This window comes from Opisthocomus hoazin, chromosome 4 (assembly GCF_030867145.1).
Source record: "Opisthocomus hoazin isolate bOpiHoa1 chromosome 4, bOpiHoa1.hap1, whole genome shotgun sequence".
NCBI lineage: Eukaryota > Metazoa > Chordata > Aves > Opisthocomiformes > Opisthocomidae > Opisthocomus > Opisthocomus hoazin.
In genome coordinates, this window is record NC_134417.1 from 13660608 (window position 1) to 13680689 (window position 20082).

At 55.2% G+C, this 20082-nt stretch overlaps 1 protein-coding gene across 3 annotated transcripts; it reads right to left on the reverse strand.

The window, feature by feature from the left end:
• Nucleotides 1–251: 251 nt before the first annotated feature.
• On the reverse strand, nucleotides 252–19871 carry ZIC4 (Zic family zinc finger 4). Of its 3 annotated transcripts, XM_075418025.1 has the most exons (6): nucleotides 19832–19871; nucleotides 17832–17888; nucleotides 15094–15178; nucleotides 9328–9942; nucleotides 4627–4951; nucleotides 2077–2733 (listed from the first exon to the last, which is right to left on the reverse strand). In XM_075418025.1, coding segments are annotated over exons 2-6 (1065 nt in total). In that variant the 5' UTR covers nucleotides 17871–17888; nucleotides 19832–19871; the 3' UTR covers nucleotides 2077–2732. The 3 variants fall into 3 exon arrangements, 2 of the variants coding, with proteins under 2 accessions (XP_075274140.1, XP_075274138.1); XR_012763640.1 differs by lacking the exons at nucleotides 15094–15178; nucleotides 17832–17888; nucleotides 19832–19871 and adding an exon at nucleotides 252–501 and having other exon boundaries at nucleotides 2611–2733; nucleotides 9328–10507; XM_075418023.1 differs by lacking the exons at nucleotides 15094–15178; nucleotides 17832–17888; nucleotides 19832–19871 and having other exon boundaries at nucleotides 9328–10507.
• Between the last annotated feature and the right edge of the window lie 211 nt (nucleotides 19872–20082).

The following is a 20082-nucleotide window of genomic DNA, read 5'->3' on the forward strand; positions in this document are numbered from 1 at the left end:
CTAATATAAAAACCAACAGGGAGACAAGGTGGACTACACAGTGTTTTAGGAATGGCTCGGTATCATCAGTACACACACGTATTTTAAAAGTGCACATTTGTAAAAATAACCATAGAATTGAAACGTTTATAAATATTTATTGTAAAAAAATCCAAATATTAAAAATAAATAGTATGTTCAAACACACAACAAAACATTCCTTCATTACCAAACATGTGCTGAAGGAAAATACGGAATATAAGAAGTCTGGAAAGAGATACAGCATATCAACATCGCAAAGGGTTTTTTTGCGAGCTACAATTTTCAGAGGTGTTTTTTCTCTGTACAGTTCACAGGGAACGTGGTAGGTTTTCCCATAAATATGACAAGATCCAGGATTAGTAATAACATAGTAATACCCACTCCACTGCAGTTTGACTCGGTCTTTACTCTTGAAAAGTCCCATTAAATTAATGGGGTTGCTTAGAATGGCAGGATTGGGCTCAGATCATTCTGTAGCAACTAAAACAGAAGTACACCGATGAGTTACAACTGCAAGGAATTCGTGTTACGAACAGAGCATTTCACGATCTCCAATGAGAAATCACTAAATAAACCTTGATCGGGGAATCATTTCAGTGTACACTGCGACGCTTATAAAATGAAGATACAAAGGGGATGCAGTTGGACTATCTTTCTACTTACAGACAATAAAACAAGAGAGCATATGGAAGCCATCGCTTTGAATGCGTTCACAACTTCGATACACTGCAGTATATACATGCTTAATAGGTATTCGGACTGTTAAAACGATCAAAGCATTTACTCTTCTGTCTACGCTCTTGCTTTCACTCTACTGGAAAGAAAACGTTTGTTGGTCACATGCTGGTGCTAATGAAACCCAACATTTCTGCCTTCTCCCAAGAATGGCATTCTGTGCAGCATATGTGTAGGAATAATTTATTAGACGGGAAAGTTCAGGGGATAAAATGCAAAAAAGAAATGGACATCATTTCAACTTTCCAACAGTAAGGTCATACGGACAGCTATGGAGATCTGTACACAGACAGAGTTTCACACAGACACAGCCACGTCTATCCAGATGTATGTCTATACACAGGATTCGGTAGTTTGGTATTTTCTGCACCCTCTGGGCCCCTAAAGTTATCTTTAAAAGTTTGATTTTATCTCTTTAGAAACGGTTTAAAGCTAACGGGCAGGGTGAGTTTGACAGAGAGGAGAACAAATCGCTGACAAAGAACCTTTTACGTTTCATCAGCGTTGTTAGGACGACAAGCAGGAATTTCTCAGATAATAACTCCCACTTCAAAGATTTCTCAGCTCAATAGAAATTGGACCATCCTTTTTATTCAACCACAAGGGCTGGCACTAAAGACGACTGCACTGTTTGAATTTTTTTTCCGCCGTGTTTATTTTTCCCCTATTCACCGGGGTACTTGGATAAAATAAACAACAAGACAATTACTGGAACATGGACTTCTAACTTTTCCTGGGCCCACGGCCCCGCGCCCGTGGCCCCGGCCGTGCGGGTGTCAAGTTCCCCCGCACCGCGGAGCCTCCGCTGGCCGCGCAGCGCCGGCCGGGCCGGGCCGGGCGGGGTGGGAGGGGGGCGCGGGTAGCCCCCCCCCCGGCCCTCGCCCCTCTTTCCCGGGTCCCGGGGGACTTCCACCCGCACACCTACTCCCCGGGGCCGCGGCGGCCAGAGGATGGCGAGGGGGGATGTCTTAGGGGACCCATCCTGTCTTCCCCTGCGAGGGCTGGGGGGGAGGCGAGCGGGAAGCACTGCTCGGGCTTCGCGGCCGGGTTTTGCGGCTCGAAGCTGGTCAGAAGCGCCGGGGAGAGGGGCCGGAAGCTCGCCCCCGGCCTGGCGGGTACCCCTTTGCTTTGGGGAGCAGGAGAGAGGGGCTGCAAGGCCGGAGCAGAGCCCGCCTCGGGGCGGGGGGCGAAGCCCAGCAAAGGCCGGCTCGGCCGAAGTGCATTAGGCGGAGGAAGTGTAGCTATGGCGGGGAGCAGATTGAGTGTATTAAGCTAGCATGAAACCAAAGGTCAGTGCAAATGTATCTTAATAGACTGTCTCAAATGGAGTGTGCCTCCTTTGAAGGCCGCTTGCTATTGCTCTCCTCATTACCATAGCGATCCTAACGTGGCATGCTGATGCACCATAAAACTCACACTTTCAACCCCAAAATCAGGCCCTTTGAACAACCCGAGCTTGATTAGACCTTTCTCCTTTTCTTTTCCCCCTTAAAAACCATTTCCTTGCCTTTAGAAACTCGCCCTCAAATCCCAAACGCATTCTCTGATCCCGGCAGAAAGCAGAAACAAAAGTGGGCTGAGGCGACAGTTCAAGCGGGCCTTTTCTTCCTGACAGTCTGATCCATTTTTATTATGGTCTGGAACAAGTGCCCTGTTCGCGTGGGTTTTGTTTACCGGAAATTAAATGAAAATGATTTAGTTCACGTCAAACAAAAATATATACTTGTATACACAAGAAAAAGGGCCTGTTAGACGTAAATATTATGTCCTTAATGAAAAGACTGGACGGGCTCCAGACTTCGCCTTTCACTATTTAAGTATGACTTGCCTATTGCCATAGAAATCCTAACTTACCATGAAGATTCACCGTTGTGAAGAAATACTTCTTTGTGCGAGCTTGCTTTGATGTCTAAGGCATAAGATTCGGGCTTTCAGCTGCGTCTGTCTAGATTACCTTGAGAGCAACGGGGTAGACATCTGTAACAAGCAAATGAAAAATTAAAGGTGATTAGCCTGCACGTCCAAACGCTCCTGTAAACAGAGAAATAAAGAAACAAACAGATCTCAGGACGCCGTGGAAGCATCCTCCCTGCCCGCAGCTGGCCTCTCTACCTCTCGGTTTCCCCGACGCAAGTTCCGCGGGCTGCGGAGGGGCACCCAGTTCTCCCCAAGTTTAGGCTCCTCTCCCGCACGCTTCTCTCGCCCGGGTGATGCCCTACGAGTGCCTCCCGGCAATGACGCGCTGCCGTCACTGCCCGAGGCGTTTAAACGCAAAAGTTGTCCGGCCGGGGCGAGTAAAGAAGGGAACCCTGGCTTGGTGCCTGGGGAGCCCAACACGGCTGCATCCGCGGGGGCAGGCGCTGGGCGCGGGGAGGTCTGTCGCCACCGGCCAGTTAGCTCTCTTCCCGTAGCTTTTCTCTTTACGGATGGGTGTGCGTGTGTACGTGCGTGTGCCCAACACGCACACCGACCCCGGCCGCCCTGGAGCGGGGCTGAGGTGCCGCAGACAGAAGGCGCGGGGACCGCGGGGCCGCCCGCAGCGAGCCGCGGAAACCTCCGCCAGCAGCCCGTGCCGTTTCTTTGCCTACCCTATCTGCTATTCTTAAACATCATTAAAGTAATTAAAACGGCACCGTTCGGCAGTTTCAAGCTACCCCAGCGGAGGAGTTTGGGGTTTTTTTCTTCTTTTTTTTTTCCCCTTTCCCGCTCTCTCCCAGCGCCGTGGCGTTGCGCGGGGGCCCGGCGGCAGCCCCGGGGCGGGGGGAGGGAGCCCGGGCGGAGCAGGCCTCACCGCCGGGACCGGCCGCGGGGCAGCGGGGGGCTGCTCGGCCCTGCCGTGACGTCACCGAGCGGGCTCTGCCCCCCCCGGGAGCCCCCCAGCGCCCACGGCTCCACCGGAGCCACGCTCTGGGGGGGCCGGGCGTGTTTGGGTATTAGGAGTCATTACCAGTGGGAGCTAAAATGGGCAGTCAATCACCGCGCCCCCCGGGCCTGCTTTATTAGCGACTGCTGGGGGTTAGGGGGGAATATGTACATATATGTATGTATTCATATGCAGCAACAGGGACAAGTAAGGAGATTCTTTACAGAAACGCCCATCGAACGGGTTAGTTAATCAAAGAATTTAATGGATCCACTTTGTACAGTTCGGTAACAAAGAATAGTTTATATAGATCTCTTTCTTAGGAAAACACACTCTGGCAGCCAACAGCAGGCGGACAGAACACTGCCGCGCATGGCGCTGGTGACCGGGGACAAGCGGCACAGCCCAAACCTGTGTGAAGCCAGTCTGGTCCTTCGGAGAAAGGAAAGGAAAGGAAAGGAAAGGAAAGGAAAGGAAAGGAAAGGAAAGGAAAGGAAAGGAAAGGAAAGGAAAGGAAAGGAAAGGAAAGGAAAGGAAAGGAAAGGAAAGGAAAGGAAAGGAAAGGAAAGGAAAGGAAAGGAAAGGAAAGGAAAAAGGAAAGGAAAGGAAAAAGCAAAGGAAAGGAAAAAGGAAAGGAAAGGAAAAAGGAAAGGAAGTAGGGGTCTGTCAGCAGGCTGGAGCGAGGCCATCGGCGGGGGGCGTGCGGTGGGGAGGGGCGAGGCGGCGGCACCCCGGCCGAGGTGGGAGCAGCCCCCCCGTGTGCGGGACGCCGGGGGCGCGGGCTGGACCCCACGGCCGGCCCACCCGCGTACGCGGCCTGTCCCTCCGGCCCTCGCCCGGCGCTTCCGCTCCCGCTCGGCCTCCCCGAGCCCAACAGCGGCGCTCCCGGTCCTCGGGCCGGCGGGCAGGCGGGGGGCCCTCCCCTCCCCCCCCCCTCCCGCCGCCCTCAGCAGCGGGGCCGGGGCGGCGGCGGCGGGGGGGCGGCGGGGGGGCCCTGGCACACGTACCATTCGCTCAGGCTGGCGGTGGGCTGCGCGGGCGCGGAGGGCTCGGCGTGGGAGCAGGAGGCGGGGGGCTCCCGGCCGGAGTCCGAGGAGGGGGAGACCAAGGAGGGCGTGGAGGACTCGTAGCCGGAGCTGGGAGGAGGGGATTTGCAGTGCACTTTCATGTGTTTTCTCAGGGAGCTGGGGTGGGTGTAGGACTTGTCGCAGCCTCTCACTTTGCAGTTGTAGGGCTTGTCGCTCGTGTGGACGTGCGAGTGCTTCTTCCTGTCGCTGCTGTTGGCGAAGCGTCTGTCGCAGCCCTCGAACTCGCATTTGAACGGCTTCTCCCCTGCGGGAGGGAACGGGCGGGTACGGCCGTTAGCGACGGCGGCCGCGGGACCGGGTCGCCGCCGCAACCCCCCTCCCGAGCCCGCGGCCTCCCCGGGACACCCCCCACCCCCTCCGGGACTGGCCCGGCTCCGCTCCCCGGAGCGGCTCCCCTCCGGCGTCCGCCCGCCCCCCCCGCCACCGGCCCTGCCCTCCCCCGCCCGCCCCGCCGAGCCCCCCGCCCGCCCGGTGCCCGCCCGGTCGCCTTCTTCTCCCCCTTCCCCTGCCCCGTCTGTCAGCGCGGGGGTCTGTGCAGCAGACAAAGCCCCGAGATAAGCAAAACTTCGAGGCCAAGTGCTCGTTCCGGGCAAGCGAGGCGTGCTGTCCCCGCAGACTCCCATGTCCTGCAGAAAGAGCGGTCAGTGATTTAACCCCGGGAAGGATTTTACGTTAAATGCATCTCTCACGCTCCCCTAGGTGCACGTGGAAATATAACCCGGCTAGATCACGTCTCATCCACCCCGTTTTCGCACTGATAACAATCCCGCGGAAGCTCCGCGGCCCCCCCCCCCCCCCCCCCCGCCCCCGCTTTCCCCGCTCCCCGGCTTGCTGATACTGCGTGTCAAAGCACGAAATCGTTCAAAAAGACATTGACTGGGGGGGGGGAGCAAAACGGTAGAGATTCAGCAGGAGGGTGGCTAGGCCGGTGCACGGCACTGTCGTGAGGGTAGGATTCCCTTTTCATTTGAACCTGCTCAGTCATGGAAGGAATTGCAATCGGGATTAATTTGTCTGGTAATATGATAAGTGACGTTAAGCATAACAGAAATGCAGTCGTGTTGCTGGAGTTGTGTGAAAGTTTAACCTCGGATCGCGTGGACCGGGCACGATACACGATATATAGGGGGGTTTTCAAGGAAACACGCCACGGACAGCTTCGGGGTGAAATGATGACTACATTACTGTCGCTGATAAGAGCAAACTGCAAAACCCTGCTCGCCAAGGAATGCCCAGGTCCTGTACCACCAGAGTATGAAAATAACCTTCTCATCCGTCAACAGCCAAAAAGTATCAGGGAGCAGAGGACACCACGAAAATACACGGCCCAACCTTAAACGTGAAGTGCAAACAAAGCCACTGTGTTCACCATCATGGCGCATGTGGTCGAAAGGATTTCCAGCGTTTGTAAAAGCTTCCAAGATTCGGGTTTTTTTTCGAATTTGTTGGTGGGGTTTTTTCCCCTTCTCAGGTCGTCATTTTCAAATTTCGGAGGGACGCAGCCCACCTCGTGCTCGGCTGGGAGCAGAGACACATAAAGGAAGGCATTCCAAATATTTCACATGAATGCACTTCATGCAAGGTGGGTGGGAAAATGCTCATGGCTCCGCGTTTAAAGTGTGTCCTTCCCACACTGTAATAATCAACGAGGAGCTCTCACATCCCGCACCGCTAACATTTGCGCAGAGGATGGGTGAATACCTGGCATTAGCAGGAAGGGGTCAAAGAGTTTGAAAAATCAGGTCTCTTAGAAAAGCGGGTCCTGTAACCGAACACTGTCGGCGTACAGCGGTCCATACCGCAGAGCCACACGCACGCATATAATCTAATTACAGTTTCACGTAAGGAAACAATTTGACCTTCAGCATCCAAGTTGAGACAACAAATCAAGGATATTAGTGTAGTACGAGCAAGCAGTAAGTTAGGAGACCCCAGGGAAAGCCATCCTCATAAGCACTCCGCTCGGGCAAAGTGAGTTACAACCAGGTAAAAGCGGGCTGCGGCGCGTTCCGCATTCCCGAGAGTTGAGAAGTGTTCAACTTGGCTGAACCCCCTGAAAGAGCCACGGAGCAGCCCCTCCGCACAGGCAGGTCTCCAGTGGGAAGAGGCCAGCGTTTGCTCAGCCGCCCGGTTTGCGTTCTCTGACCGCCCCAGTAAAGAGGAGCCACCCGAGCCGTTTGCCGGTATTCCTTCCGCGAGAGCAGGTTTTCTTCCGTGGAAATCCCTGCCTGTCACGGGGAGAGGTCATTTCGCGGGTCCCGGCTACCGCAGCCCGGGCGCGGAGGCGCGGCCACGCAGAAACTTCCCCGGGCGATGGAGAAGCCGCAGGATCCCAACCGCCATTTTACACCCGCACTTGTGGCTGGGCAAAAGTGCTCGGCGAAATTCAGCTCGGAAATTGTGGCATAATCCCCCGTCTCCGGGAGTGGATTAAGGTATTTACCAACTTCTCCGGGGGTGGGGGGGGTGGGGGGGTGGCGGCGATGGGGGGAAGGGGGGTGGGGGGTCGCGGGCGAGGCGCGGGGGCCGCCCGGGGGGGAGCGGGGCTCCGTCCCACGCCTCGCACTATTGTTCCCGGCCCGCTGGGGAGGAGGCGAAGCGATCCCTGCCCGTCCCGCTGCCGCCGCCGGAACGGCCTCGGCCTCCGACCTGGAAAACCCGAGCATCGCCAGAAATCCCTCTGCCTGCTCCCCAGCCTCGGAGAAATCAGAAGTCATTAATATTTGACGAGGCAATAATTTTTCCTGTTGAATCTAGAACCGTCTTCATGAATAATTCGTGGCGAGTTCTATTAGGGTTTCAGAAACATTGCGTTTCTGACAACTTCTGGGTGTTTAATAGAAATGGCGGAACCATAAAGGCCCTGCAGGAGTTTTCACAATAAGGCAATTAATCACCGGGAAAGTTAAAGCGAAAAGTACAGGCGCGCGGAACGACGCTGAATAAACGCAAAGCTCCGATCGCGGGTTTGCCCTGAACCTGCCTCTCCGATGTAGGTCAGTTTTCCCAAGAATTTAACCATTTTCTGCTTCAGAGACTTCAAACAGTGAGGCCGTTAAAGAGCAGTAAAAGTTTGTTTGCTTAAGAAAAACACTGTCATTAAGGGATGAGCTCTCCCGGTTAATGGCTGTACCTGTGCTGATCCGGCGAGGACCTGGCTCGGGTACAAGTTACGTGACCCGGAGACACCCCTTTCTCCTCGAAAAAGGGGGCCGAGGAGGCAGCAGAGGTAGATGACTTTGCCATCGACCCCCCCTCACACAGACGAGCTATTCATAGAGCGATGGAAAAATAATTAGGTGACGAGTGACGGTCGCTGTAAAATCTCTGTGCTATGTTTAGCGACAGCGGTACGAAATTATCGTGTGCGTTCTGCACATTATATCACGTCGAGTTATATCATAAAAATGCAACTCCTGGAAGGTCAAGCCCTGCACCGGGCGTGGGGGAAGGGGAGTTTTACGAACTGGAAGGCGAAAAAAATCGTTTGGCTGTAAGCAGATCTTACAATAGGATTATGCGGTTTCCCTCACAGTGCATAAGGCTGTACAGGAGGGGGTGGGAGGTGGAAAACCCTACACTGGAACAGATTAAATTTTCCAAAAAGGGCTTATTTCTTATCTTCTCCTTCAGAGAAAAAAAGAAAAGAAAAAAAAAAGAGCCTGCGCTACAACCGACAAACACCGGCTGCTAAACTAATTAATACAACTTCACAAGCTGTTCTTGGAAGTGTGAAAACTTTCTACGTGCAATTTCATTAATTATAAATGCTTTCCTGGCCGGAAGAGTTCAAACGTAGTTTTGCAAGATCGTCCATCGAGTTACTTTATTTTCTGTTAACTAGAACTAACAGATGTTTCTGACACATGTCCCAATTTCGCTTAACGGATCTGCAAATGACATTTCAAAATGTACAGGCCGAAACAATACGGGGTTTTCTTCTCATTTTCTCTTTTTTTCTCCCACCCGAGAATCAGAACTTGCAGCTACCCATATTTGCGAACGCAGAGAGTCTTTGGGAGGCAATGCCCATTAAAAATGTCAGTGTTATTCAGATCAAACATTTGAAACTCCCTCCGCCCAAAACAAAACTGTTGAACGAAAAGGTCGCAGCTGTGTTGTTCTCACAATGTTCGAGCAGCAGCATCTCAGCAACATCAGTCAAAACTGACTAGACAAGTTGTAACTTCTATTGTTCACTTTTAATTTGTGAGCTTGCACAATGATTTCATTTTTCCCCCCCCAACTACTTTAAACTGCCAGAGTAAAAAAAAAGAAATTCCTCGTCTGTGTGAATAAGCAGAAATAGTGGCTATATCACTCCATCTTTACACAGCTCTACCCGCATCAACATTACAGCAGCCTCTCCGCACAACCAGAAAAAAGATACGGACGACAATTCTGAGATTTGTTCTCACTCTCCTTTTTTCCTCCCCTTTTCTCCCCCCACCCTCCAAACGGTAAAGAAGCAAACAAATCTGAGAATTTATTTTCCAGAAGTGCTTGGCGTGCATTCAATAACAACGCAAAGGATACATTAAAAACAAAATAAAACAAAACAGTATGCTGAATAACAGAGAGAGAGAGAGAGAGAGAGTAAAGAGAGCTTTACATACTGACCTGTATGAGTTCTTTTGTGTATTTTGAGATTCTCTGATCTGGCAAACACTTTACCGCAGCCTGGGAAAGGGCAGGGGAAAGGTTTTTCACCTGTGTGGACTCGGATATGATTTACAAGTTTGTATTTGGCCTTGAAAGGTTTCCCTTCTCTCGGACACTCTTCCCAGAAACAAATGTGGTTGGACTGCTCGGGTCCTCCAACGTGCTCCACCGTGACGTGAGTCACCAGCTCGTGCATTGTGCTGAAAGTTTTCGAGCATAATTTTTTGGGAGTCTGGTCCAACTCAATCCACTTACAGATGAGTTCCTGCTTGATGGGCTGCCGCATGTAACGGAAGAAGGCGCCCGGGCCGTGGTGTGGAGCCAGGTTCACGTTCAGATTCATGCCACCGTAGCTATGAAGAGAAGAAGCAGCGAAAGGCTCTGTCCTGGAGGCCGGTACTTGAGTGATATGTTCAGACCTGGCGTACATTTCTCCAGGTAACCCCAGTCTTATCTGTCCGTTCAGATGGCCACCTGGAGCTGCATGGGGAGGCTGCTCATGGAGTCCAGCGAACAGAGAGGGATTCCCAGCTTCCGAGCGGTGGTGGTGACCATGGTGTCCGGGGTAGCTACCTGTTGTTGAGACAAACAGTCCGTGGTGAGAACCTGCAGCGGGGTGCTGCTCGGTCAACCCTGGCATGAGTGGGGCCGGCAGGTCCCCGCGCGTGAAGAAGTCCCTACCTGCCGCCAGCGCCTGGGCTGGGTGAGAGACGGGGTGAGGGGCTGCCGGGGGCTGCGCCGGGCCAAACGCTCCCGTGTGACTAGAGACCACCTCGGCTTGGCCTGCCGGATGATGAGGATGATGATGATGATGATGGTGGTGGCGGTGGTGATGGAGGTGGCGGTGGGGATGAGGGGCAGGGCCGAGCTTAAGGGCCACGGGGTGATGCTGAGGAGGAGGATGAGGAGGGTGATGGTGGCCGTGCCCCATGTGTCCCGGCCGGAGCGGGTGCTGCCCGAGGCGGGACTCGGCGGCGTGCTCCCCCGGCTGCGCGGGCGCCGGGTCGTGAGGGTGACCGGCAAACCCCGGGAACCCCGCCACGCTCGGAGGGGGGCGGCGGGCGGGGTGGCGAGGAGCCCCCGCCGAGTCAACCGATCTCAGCGCCGCGCTCCGCCGGGAGGCAGCGGCGGGGTCCATCACCGGACCCCCGGCGCGCCCGCTCCCTAACGCGAAAAAGTCACCTGACGGCGGGAGGAGAGGGGCACGGGGGGGGAGGAGGGGGGACACCAACTCTTTTTTTTTTTGTTTGCTTTCTCGCTTTCTCCCCCCAAAAAAGTTTCCCGGTGCCGCTGGGCGGGGGCCGGGCTCCGGCGGCGGCGGGCCGGGGGGGTCCCGCCGCACCGCCCGTCCTCCCGCGGGGCCGGCGGGGAGCCCCACGCCGCGCGGCGCGGCCGCGGGACGGGACGGGACGGGACGGGGCCGCGCGCCGCCGGCCAAACAATCGCCGCGCCTCGCCATTGGCTGCCGCTGGAGTGATGTCACCGATGACAGGTCCAGCCGCTGACTGGCAGAAGGGTTAGCGCCCGGTGCTGCAGGGGGAGGGACTGCGCATGCGCCGCCGCCGGGCGTCCGCCTTCCCCGGACCCCCCCTCCCCTTCGCCCCGTGGAGCCCCTCGGCCCGGCCCGGCGGCGGGAGGCCTTGACCGGGGTTTCCCCCCCGGGCCGGTGCCGAGCTTCCACCGGCGGGAACAAAGCCGAAGCGGGCGGGGGGAGCCGCCTTTGTCCGGCCCGGCAGCGGGGCACGGGGCAGCCCGCGGGCTTTACCCGCGGCAGAGCCCCGCCGGTCCCCACCGCCCGGCCGGAGCAGCGGGAGGCGAGGCGGCCCCGCCCCCCCTGCGGACGCGGTCCCGGTCCCGGTGCCGGGGCGGCGGCAGCCCGCGGGGCCCTGCCGCTTGTCGGCTGCGCGGGGAGCGGGTCCTCCCCCGGCGGCGGCGGGAGCCCAGCCGACAGCTCGCTCGCCAGGCTGGGGCGTCCGGCCTGCTGCCCGGGCTGCTGCACCGCCGTCCGAGCCCCGGCACGGGGTTCCTGGAGGGGTCCCCTTCCTGTTCCCCTCCGTCGGGGAGTCTGAGCGGGTGCCTGGTCGCTGCTGCAGCAGCCGGTGCCGGGAATCGCGGCGTCCAGGCTGAATCTGAGCGTTTAACCCAGAAGAGGGAGTCTCTCTCCCTTTCCCTCCCTCTCTCGCACACACACGCTCTCACAGGGCAGTTCCGCTAAACCCCCGTCCCGGGCTGGAAGGGAAGTTCCCGGGCTGGAAGGGAAGCATCTCAGTTTTTAAGAAGGGGTTTGGGAACTTAAACAACAACAAAAAAGTAAATGAAACACGGGAGAAGATTCTTCTGCTTCAAGAAAGAAAAACACAGCTGTAAATATCTGCCCACCGTATTGCCACAGAGCGCGGATCCTGACATCAAACGACTCTGCCCATAAACGCTCAGCCTTACGAAATAAAGCAACGAGTAATTCTCTATCCATCGCCTCAGGCTCTCGGCATTTTAATGCACTGACTTGCTGCCACCTTGCCGGTCGACACCTTGTCGCCAGGTAAAGCGCCCAGCGCGGGGGTGTGCGGCTCCGTGCACATTTCAGAGCATCGGCGATCGATGGGTTTTATGCTCAGCAGCAACACAAGATACTGGTCGGCGATGTCGACCCAGCTGCTCGCATAGCAGCAGCTACCAGCCAGCGCTCGGACACCGTCAGGTCCAGCGTAGGACACACACAACCGCGTCGAGGACATTTTTGTCACAGCTTCGCACACCCGGGGCAGGCTGCGGTTACAGTTTTCGGCTCTGCTTGGCTTTCGCCATGTTTCTCCTGTAACACAAGGCTGACGCTTAGGTAGCCAGCCATAGACACATTCTTGTGGACGTCTTTCTGAGCAGATATGATGAAAAGTGACAAATGATGCAATCAGCTCTCCATCCTTACATAACATGTTTAGGCAGGCATTTTAAACCACACACCCTCCTTTCAAGACCTCAACTTTCAAGTCTAGTTGCTCTACGAAATGGACGTGACGGTCCTTCTCGTGACCATCTCAACAGGAGTGCACAGAAGAGACAAACGTCAGGAAGTATGAATCCGTTACTTACAAACGCACTGAGAGTGTGACTTCCAAATAAAGCTGCTTTCCTCATACCTCCTTAAAACACTGCATCTCTACATACTTGTTCTCCATCAATTCTGACACTTCTCAGTCAAGGGAGAAAACATCTGGAACAGTTTAGCAATTCAAAAAAAATGTCATAACCGGTTTGCCCTAAGATCCATTCAAATACTGTGACAGTTTCTCGTCAGACACTCGTGGCTCTCAGCTGGCCCCTCACCCAGGGCTCCCTCCCACTCCTTTCTCCCGGCAGCGCGGGGGAACCTGGCCCTCGGTGTCTCTGCCTCCTAGGTGAGGGTGGTCTGAGCCCCGCTACGGGAGGGGGGAGCGGGGCGGGGGCCGCCACATGACTGAGGGGAGGCGGGGAAGAGGAGGGCAGCGGGCCGGGGCCGGCCGGGCTCCGCGCATCTCACGGAGGGTTTTGAGAACTCCAACGCCTGCTGGTGCGGGCCTTGGGCAGCCGGAGCACCCACGGCTGCCGCCCGATGGGGAACCCGCGTCTCCCGTTCCTCGGCAGCGGCCTGAACCCTGTTTCACCAGATCAGCCACACACTCCAATGGGTCAACACCAGCTTGCGCAGGGCCCTTTTTCTTTTTTCTTTTTTAATTATTATTATTATTATTCTTTTCTTTCCAACCCACCTGGCCGCGGTAGGGGCATCCCCCTCTAGGTTACCCTCGGGACTCCCGAGCTGGATGAACCCGGAGCCTTTCCAGGGAGAAACCGAGCTTGCTCAAGCAGCAGGAGAGAAACACCTCGAGCTGAAGCTGAAACTCAGTCGCCGGGGCAGGTCCACAGGGCAATATCTCTCTGACATCTGTAGGATAGATCTTATCTCAAGGGAAGTGGAGTTTAGAGGGACCGCGGTGCTCTCTTGAGCCCCAGATCAACGCGATTCGACGGGCAGCTTGATCCCGAGTACAGTTTTTCTAGTGTCCGCTGTATTTCTGCCACCCCGTCCGCAGCCCCGGCCCCAAAGCCCGCCCGCCCTGGAGGGCTGCTCTGCAGAGAAGACATGTTGTGAAGAGAGTCACAAGCACTTCCCCCCCCTCCCCGCTCCCCCCCATCCGACTGTGCCGCCGACCCGGCTCTCCCGGGGGAGAGGCAGCGCCTGGAGAAGGCAGGAGCCCCGCACGTCGGGGCTGCGGCCTGGGAGGAGGGCAGAGCTGCCTTCCTCTGGGGTGCGGGGCTGAGCCGGGCAGCCCCGACCCTCCGGCCCCTGCCCTGCACGCAGGGAGGCTGCCGGGGCCTACGGGAGGGGAACAGCCCCGCACCCTTCTCCGCGGTCACCCCCGGGGGTGGGGACGGCCCCAGCTGCTGAACGGAGTTACAGATCCGCCGGGATTGGCCCGGTTTGGGGGCAGGAATCCCCCCGCACAGCCAGGCCCTTCGCCGTGTTTCCCCCTTCGCCGGAGAACGGGGTCGCTGCGAGAGCGAGGTGCAAAGCCCCGGAGGATCGACTCGGGGCCAAATCCTGCTCACCCTCAGAGTCGTGCTCAGCGCAAGGAGCGGCTCCCGCCCCGAAAAGCATCGGGGAGAGCAAACTCCCACCCTCCCCCCCTAGCCCCACGCTCTCCCCCTGCCCCTCCGAGGCGGGGCAGCCCCAAACTTCCCAGCCAGGGCCCGAGGGCTGGGACAGGACGGGGTGCCCTGAGCTCCCCAGACAGCAGGTTCCAGGAGTGACCTCCAGGCTTCTGCTCCCGGGAGGGAGGAGGGGAACGGCTTAGTCTGAAAACCCTGATATTTACCGTGAGAAAGGGGGGGGGGGGAGGGGGGGAGGCGGGGGGAAGCGAGGAATAGAAACTGCGAGGACCGAGAAGTCCTGTGCGATTCCTGATCCCCCGAACTCGCGTGGGGACCGGAGCCCGCGTCCCTGCCTGCCCCGGCGGCAGGCACTGCTGTCTGGGGAGAGGAGCTTCGAGACAGCCTCTCGGCAGCCCCAGCCCCTCCTGGGAGAGGGGGTACCGAGCGGCTCGGGAGCGCACGTTGCCTTTGTTCCTGCCGCCTCGCCCTGTTCCCACTTGCGGGGACTACTTTCTTCCAGGCTTCCCGGATAACGGGAAGTCGGCTACTAGACGGACAACAGCTTGCGCCTAGGTTTGCCTCACTTTTTGTGACCCAGAGCTACCCTAGGACAAGAAAATCATATGCTTATTTTAAATAGAATATTTCATTCAGTACCTCAAGATTAAGGTATTCCTGTCAGATAAGCTGTCAGTCAACAACTACTTAGACACCACATTGTGGAAGCCTGATATCCCTGGTAAAGATGATACATATCATGTAAACCCCATCAACAAGATCAAAGTCTTCATCTTTAATAGGATCCAATACATGTCAAACCTCATTCCAATCAAATCGTCCGTAAATGAATTCAAGATGAATATGTCATAGAATAACGTGACAGTGCAATCACATGGGGTCAGGGGTTGTTGTTTCAATGAGAGTGTCGTCAAATATTAATTCTAGAACCTCCAAATGAGTAGGCATTGAGCAGGATTAGGCAGCTGCTGGTGGGGAGTTGTGTCGCTGATTTGTGTTTATGCAAGTACGTTAAACACTAAGCTAAAAAAAATCGTCTCCTTTGAACTTAAAAAAAGATATATTTTAACTTACTTGACTTTTCCAGGAGGTTTCTGTAAAGTCGTTTTCTTTTCCTCATGACGAGGGGAGTCTTGTGCCTCGTTTCCTGACTTTGTTCCTGTTTGGGGAGAGAGGTGGAAAGTTGAGAGCAAAACCATTAGTGTATGATATGAAATGCGTAAGGCGCTACGTGACTTGGGCATCATGGCTTCGAAAAGAAAAAACAAAACAAGAGAGTTGAGCAGCGAGGGTGGGGGGGTAGAGCAGCTTTTCTGAGAGAAAACTGGAGGCTGTCTCCCCAGCAAAGCAGCACATGTTTTATGGAGTCATGAAGTTTCCATGGCTGATTTAGGGAAAAAAAAATATGAAAGGACATCTTCTCAGTTCTCCTTTGATCTGACATTCACCTTCTGGCAGGCTATTGTAAGGCAGGTTTTTACCAACTCGACTATATTGTCTACAGATCCTTCTCTCCCGAAATTAAATTTTGGACTCTCTGCGAGCCTCCAAAGCAAGTTGTTGTCTCAGCAAGGATTAGTATGGTACCACCCTGGCACTTCTCCCTGCCTATAATTTTCAGCTTGCTCTTTGCACTCTGCAAGGCAGAACTTCGCACGTCTTGCTTTGAGCGGCAGCGATAACCCCGAGAGCAGATCTGGGGTTGGACGCGGTGTCAAGAGTTGGAGTTTTTGCAGGTGTCTTTGAAATTCTCGGGTATGGACGTTTTTCGAGTTTTTTTGGGGGGGCTGGTCGCCCCCCCCCCTTACAGAAAAGAAGACTTGAATCTGGAATCAGTTATTTCAGATGAGATTATCATTATCACTGTTATTATGGCTCTTGCTTCTACTATTGTAGGGACTCCAGGGCTGGTAAATAAAAATCCATACTAACACAAACAATTGATGATATTAATTATGAAACTTCATCAGCGTATCACAGTCATACTCTATCACATATAATTTGATGTCCTCAATATTTTCACCGCTGTGATGAAAATTACTGCCGAAATAAAAAGCACCAGAAGAACCCCTTAGGAACTGTATTTTCTAGGCAACTTCCATTCATCCTCGCACTTTTTATCGAGTCAGAGCGGCAAACACTGCCCCGCTAGCGAGGGGTTTGCAGGAGCTGTGTTATTGGTTGGGACGGGAGGCTGGAGGAGTGCTCAGCTCCCGAGCGTTCGCCAAAACTTGTTGAAACTGGACAAAAAAAAAAAAAAAAAAAAAAAAAGGCTGCATTTAATATTTCGAATGGTTACCAGATGGCAAAAAACGCAGGCAAACCAGTTGTGGATTTCAGAGTAAAGACTGGCTAAATCTCTGGATCGACCTCGCACGCCTTTGCTCATCTGCGCGGTGCCACTGGCGGAGCGGAGGGGGGAGGGTGCCCCAGTGCCGAGCCCCGGGGCTCCGGTGAGGGGTACCAGTCCCCCCCCGACCCCACTTCCCCAGGGGCTCACACCTACGCCCGGCCGAAGGTGCGGGGGCGGAGTGGGGCTGGGAGCAGCTGCCTACCCCGAGAGACTCCGCCGGGCTCTCCCCGGCGTGCGGGAGCCGGGCTGGGCGTGCGGCAGCGGGGATGGCGTGTGTTCCGCCCCGCCGGCTTGTCACGCAACCCGCGCTTTCCGGAGGGAGAGCTCTCCGGTGAGATCTCGGTGCAGAAATGAAGTTCCTCGGCTCCGGGTGGAGCGACTCCCGAGCCCAGCCCAGTAAACGGGCTTCCCGCTCGGCCGGGCTCCCCGGGGCCGGGGGGTGACCAAGGGGCAGCAGGGCTGGGAGCAGGGGGCTCTCGTCGAGGAGCTCACGCCGGTCCCCGTCCCATCCGGCGCTGCGCCGGTGCCCGGGGCACAGGGGGCCGGGCTCGGGTCAGAGGTCACCCTCGAGGGCAGCCCCCTCGGGGGGAATTTGGGAGCATCTCGCCTTCCCCGGCCGGCGCCGGGCACGGGGCAGCACCTCGGGGCCGGGACCCGGCTCTCAGCCCCTCCGCGGGCTCTGCGCGAAGCTGGCGGCGGCACCCAGCTCCTTTGGCAGCTCCCCCGGCCCTGCCCGCGGGGAGCTGCTGGGGGGGGCTGGGGGGTGGAGGGGGCCGGCCGGGCTCCCGGGCTCCGTCCTATAAAGCCGGGCTTGCGGTGCGGGAGCGGCGGCTCCCCAGGCGCGCCCCCGTGGCACTGGGCGCGGCGGTGGGCGAGGCGCTGGGCGGGGAGCGCGTCCCCCGGGACGCTTCCCCACGGGGCTCGCCATTGTCGGCAGCTCCTCGCCCTCTGCCCACCGCCCCGGCCTCCCGGCCCTGCCCGGGCGGCAGCAGGACCCGGCCGGAGCCGCCGCCTGCCCCTCCCCACGGAGCCCAGCCGCCGTCGGGGCCGGGAGCACCTCGACGGCACCCGGGGGGTGTTCTCCCTCGGCCCCGCTACCGCACGCCGAGATGCCGGCGGGGGCAGGCCCCTCGTGGGCGAGGGGCTGCCGAGGCGCTGCTTTCCCCCCCCCATCCCCCACCCCGCGGGGCTCCAGCCCCTCTCCCCCGGGGCGGCAGAGCCCCCTCCCGCCAGGGCCCCCCGAGGGCAGGGAGCTCTCGTCCAGCCCTCGGGGCAGGCTGCGGGGGCCAGCCAGCTGCCCGGGCTGCCGGGGCACCCCCCACTCCCAGGCACTTACCCCTGCGACCTGTTGAAGGTTTCCCCTCATTTCTGAATTTGCAAAAATAAAAGGGGGGGGGGGGTAAGGGAAAAGAAAGAAAGAATGAAAGAAGCAAACAATAACCCCCCCCTAAGAACCCACCACCTCTTTGGCGCTTCCATCGAGGCGGTCATCCTTCATTTCTTCTTTTCTTGCTTTCTGGAAGCAGTTAGGGAATGTATGATGAAGCAGAAATGAGCCGTCAGGATGATATTTTAATGGCTTATATGTCACGTTGGTGCATGTGGCTTTGAACTGGAGCAGCTTTCGTTTCCTGCAGAGAGCGCGCCGCAAATCCCACTTGATAACTTCTACAACCCACAACATTTTTTTTTTTTTTTTACGTCCACTCTTACACTGTGTGTTTAGATACGCTTCCTAAAATACCCGCTTGTCTGCCTGCTCGCGTGCTTTGCACCGACGTGGGGTGATCGCTGGGTTCCCCCCGCACTGGGAGGCAGGCGAGCACTGGACTACCCAACTTTCTGGATCCCCTAACGCCATCGCCCCGAAGACTTCACAATAACGCTGACAACTCCGTCCTTTGCTTGATTTTAGCGCCAAATACAGAAAGTAACGCAACACCCGCCTAAAGACCGCGTCCACACGAGAGCTCGCTCCTGGAGCGGGTATACCTGTTGCTCTAAGCCATTGCAATCCCCTCGAACGGGTTTGGCAGAATAAATGCAAACGCGCAGATTCAGCCCAGCATTATTCTGGGAAAAAAAAAATAATAAAGCCTCACAGGATCCGAGGGAAATGACAGAATACATCTGCTTTGAAAGCGAGCTCCACGCACCGAGCACAGGCAAACTGCGCCTGCAGATAAACTGCAGAGAGGCATTCCTTCGAGGCATAGCGAAGTTTATTTGCTGTTTGTTTGTTTGTTTGTTTTCTGGGCGCAATTGCCATTTCTGCGTCTCTCGAAAGGAGGCAATTCTCACCCCAAAAGGGTTTGCCCGGCAGCGCTGCTGCTCGCGTCCCCCCGTACCTGCGCTGCTGACTGCTTCCCAGCGCCTTTAATTAGAGGGGATGAGTTTAAAGTTTCTTTGTTTGGCACTGGGAATTGGAGGGGCTCGGACTGAGCCGCGAAGGAGGCAAGTGAAGAGCTGAACAAAGGCGGGGTGGAAGGAGTCCGACTCTCAGCGAGCTTTTGGTGTTTTCGTTACTAGAAAATAATTAAAGCTAATGAATATGCAGGCGACCGAGTAAATAAATAATTTGCCAGTTCTATATATGCACACACACACATACGGGCACGTACCTAAGTGCATATATGCATACGCACACAAAGACCTCTATATTTTAAAGTTTTATGAGCTCTTTTTTTTTTTTTCCAGTGCTGAAGCATCGTTAAACATATTGTACAAATGTTGCTTAGCTTAATTGATTAAGCCACAAAGGTTTTCTGCTTTTAAATACCATACTTCTACCTTTCAACAATCATTTTAATATATAGTCAATGGCTCTTTGTAGCAAGAACAAAAAAGAACTATCCGCAGTTTTTCAATAGACTTTGAGCTGGGGAAAGACAGGTTAATCGAGGGTTGCATCTAGAAAACAACCAAGTGTTGTATGTTTGCACTGAATCCAAATGTCTGCATTTTTCTAACTAAATCAAAGGGAGTGTTATTTCTTTTTCTGCTCACTCATCTGAAGGTAAGTAAATTTTCCCTGGCGATCAAAAGCCTGGTCAGCAACAAAGACACCGCCTGCTTTTTCCACCGTCCTGGTGTGGCAAGTTGAGGAATTTCAATAACTGTGACAAGGGTGACTGATTTGTGAACCAGAAAAGGTTTGAATGTCAGAAAATTTACATTGCTCCTATCGAGGATTTTAATAAAATTTTACAAAAAAAAAAAAAAAAAAAAAAAAAAGAAGAAGAAGAAAGAGAGAGGAGAAGTATCCGGGACTTTCATGCAGCAGGAGGAGAAACAATGTAGGTTTGGGAAATTTACAGTTCTACCTGAATAAAAGAGATCCTGTAAAAAAAGAGAGCGAGAGAAAGGGAGAGCGAGAGAGGAGAGAGGAAGGAGAAAGAAAATAGCAAAAAGAGGCGAAACAACAACGGCAGAAGTAGAAAGTTAAGAGTGCTCACCCACCTGCGTTTTGATGGGTGCAGAAAACAAGATTTATTTCAGAAACATGACGGAGGGATAGAGTCAGCTACCCAGAGAAATCACGCCGGGTGTTTAAAAACAAAGTCAAACGCACCCGGCACCTACTCTCGAAGAGCTTCAGTTTTAAACAAGCGGAAAACAACAACTTCAAAGGAAGAGAGTCCCTACAGGGCTTCTCTTTTCAGAGCCTAAAAAAGTTGCTCGGAGATCTTAAAAATTCTGGATCACCAAGA

What these genes read in the sequence shown, in the direction of transcription:
- ZIC4 (XM_075418023.1), bottom strand. Translation starts at nt 10,507, where the DNA reads ATGGACCCCGCCGCTGCCTCCCGGCGGAGCGCGGCGCTGAGATCGGTT. An exon ending in ACACAAAAGAACTCATACAG is followed by an intron (nt 4,952 to 9,327) that starts GTCAGTATGTAA and finishes TCCCTCCCGCAG; the next exon opens with GGGAGAAGCCGTTCAAATGC.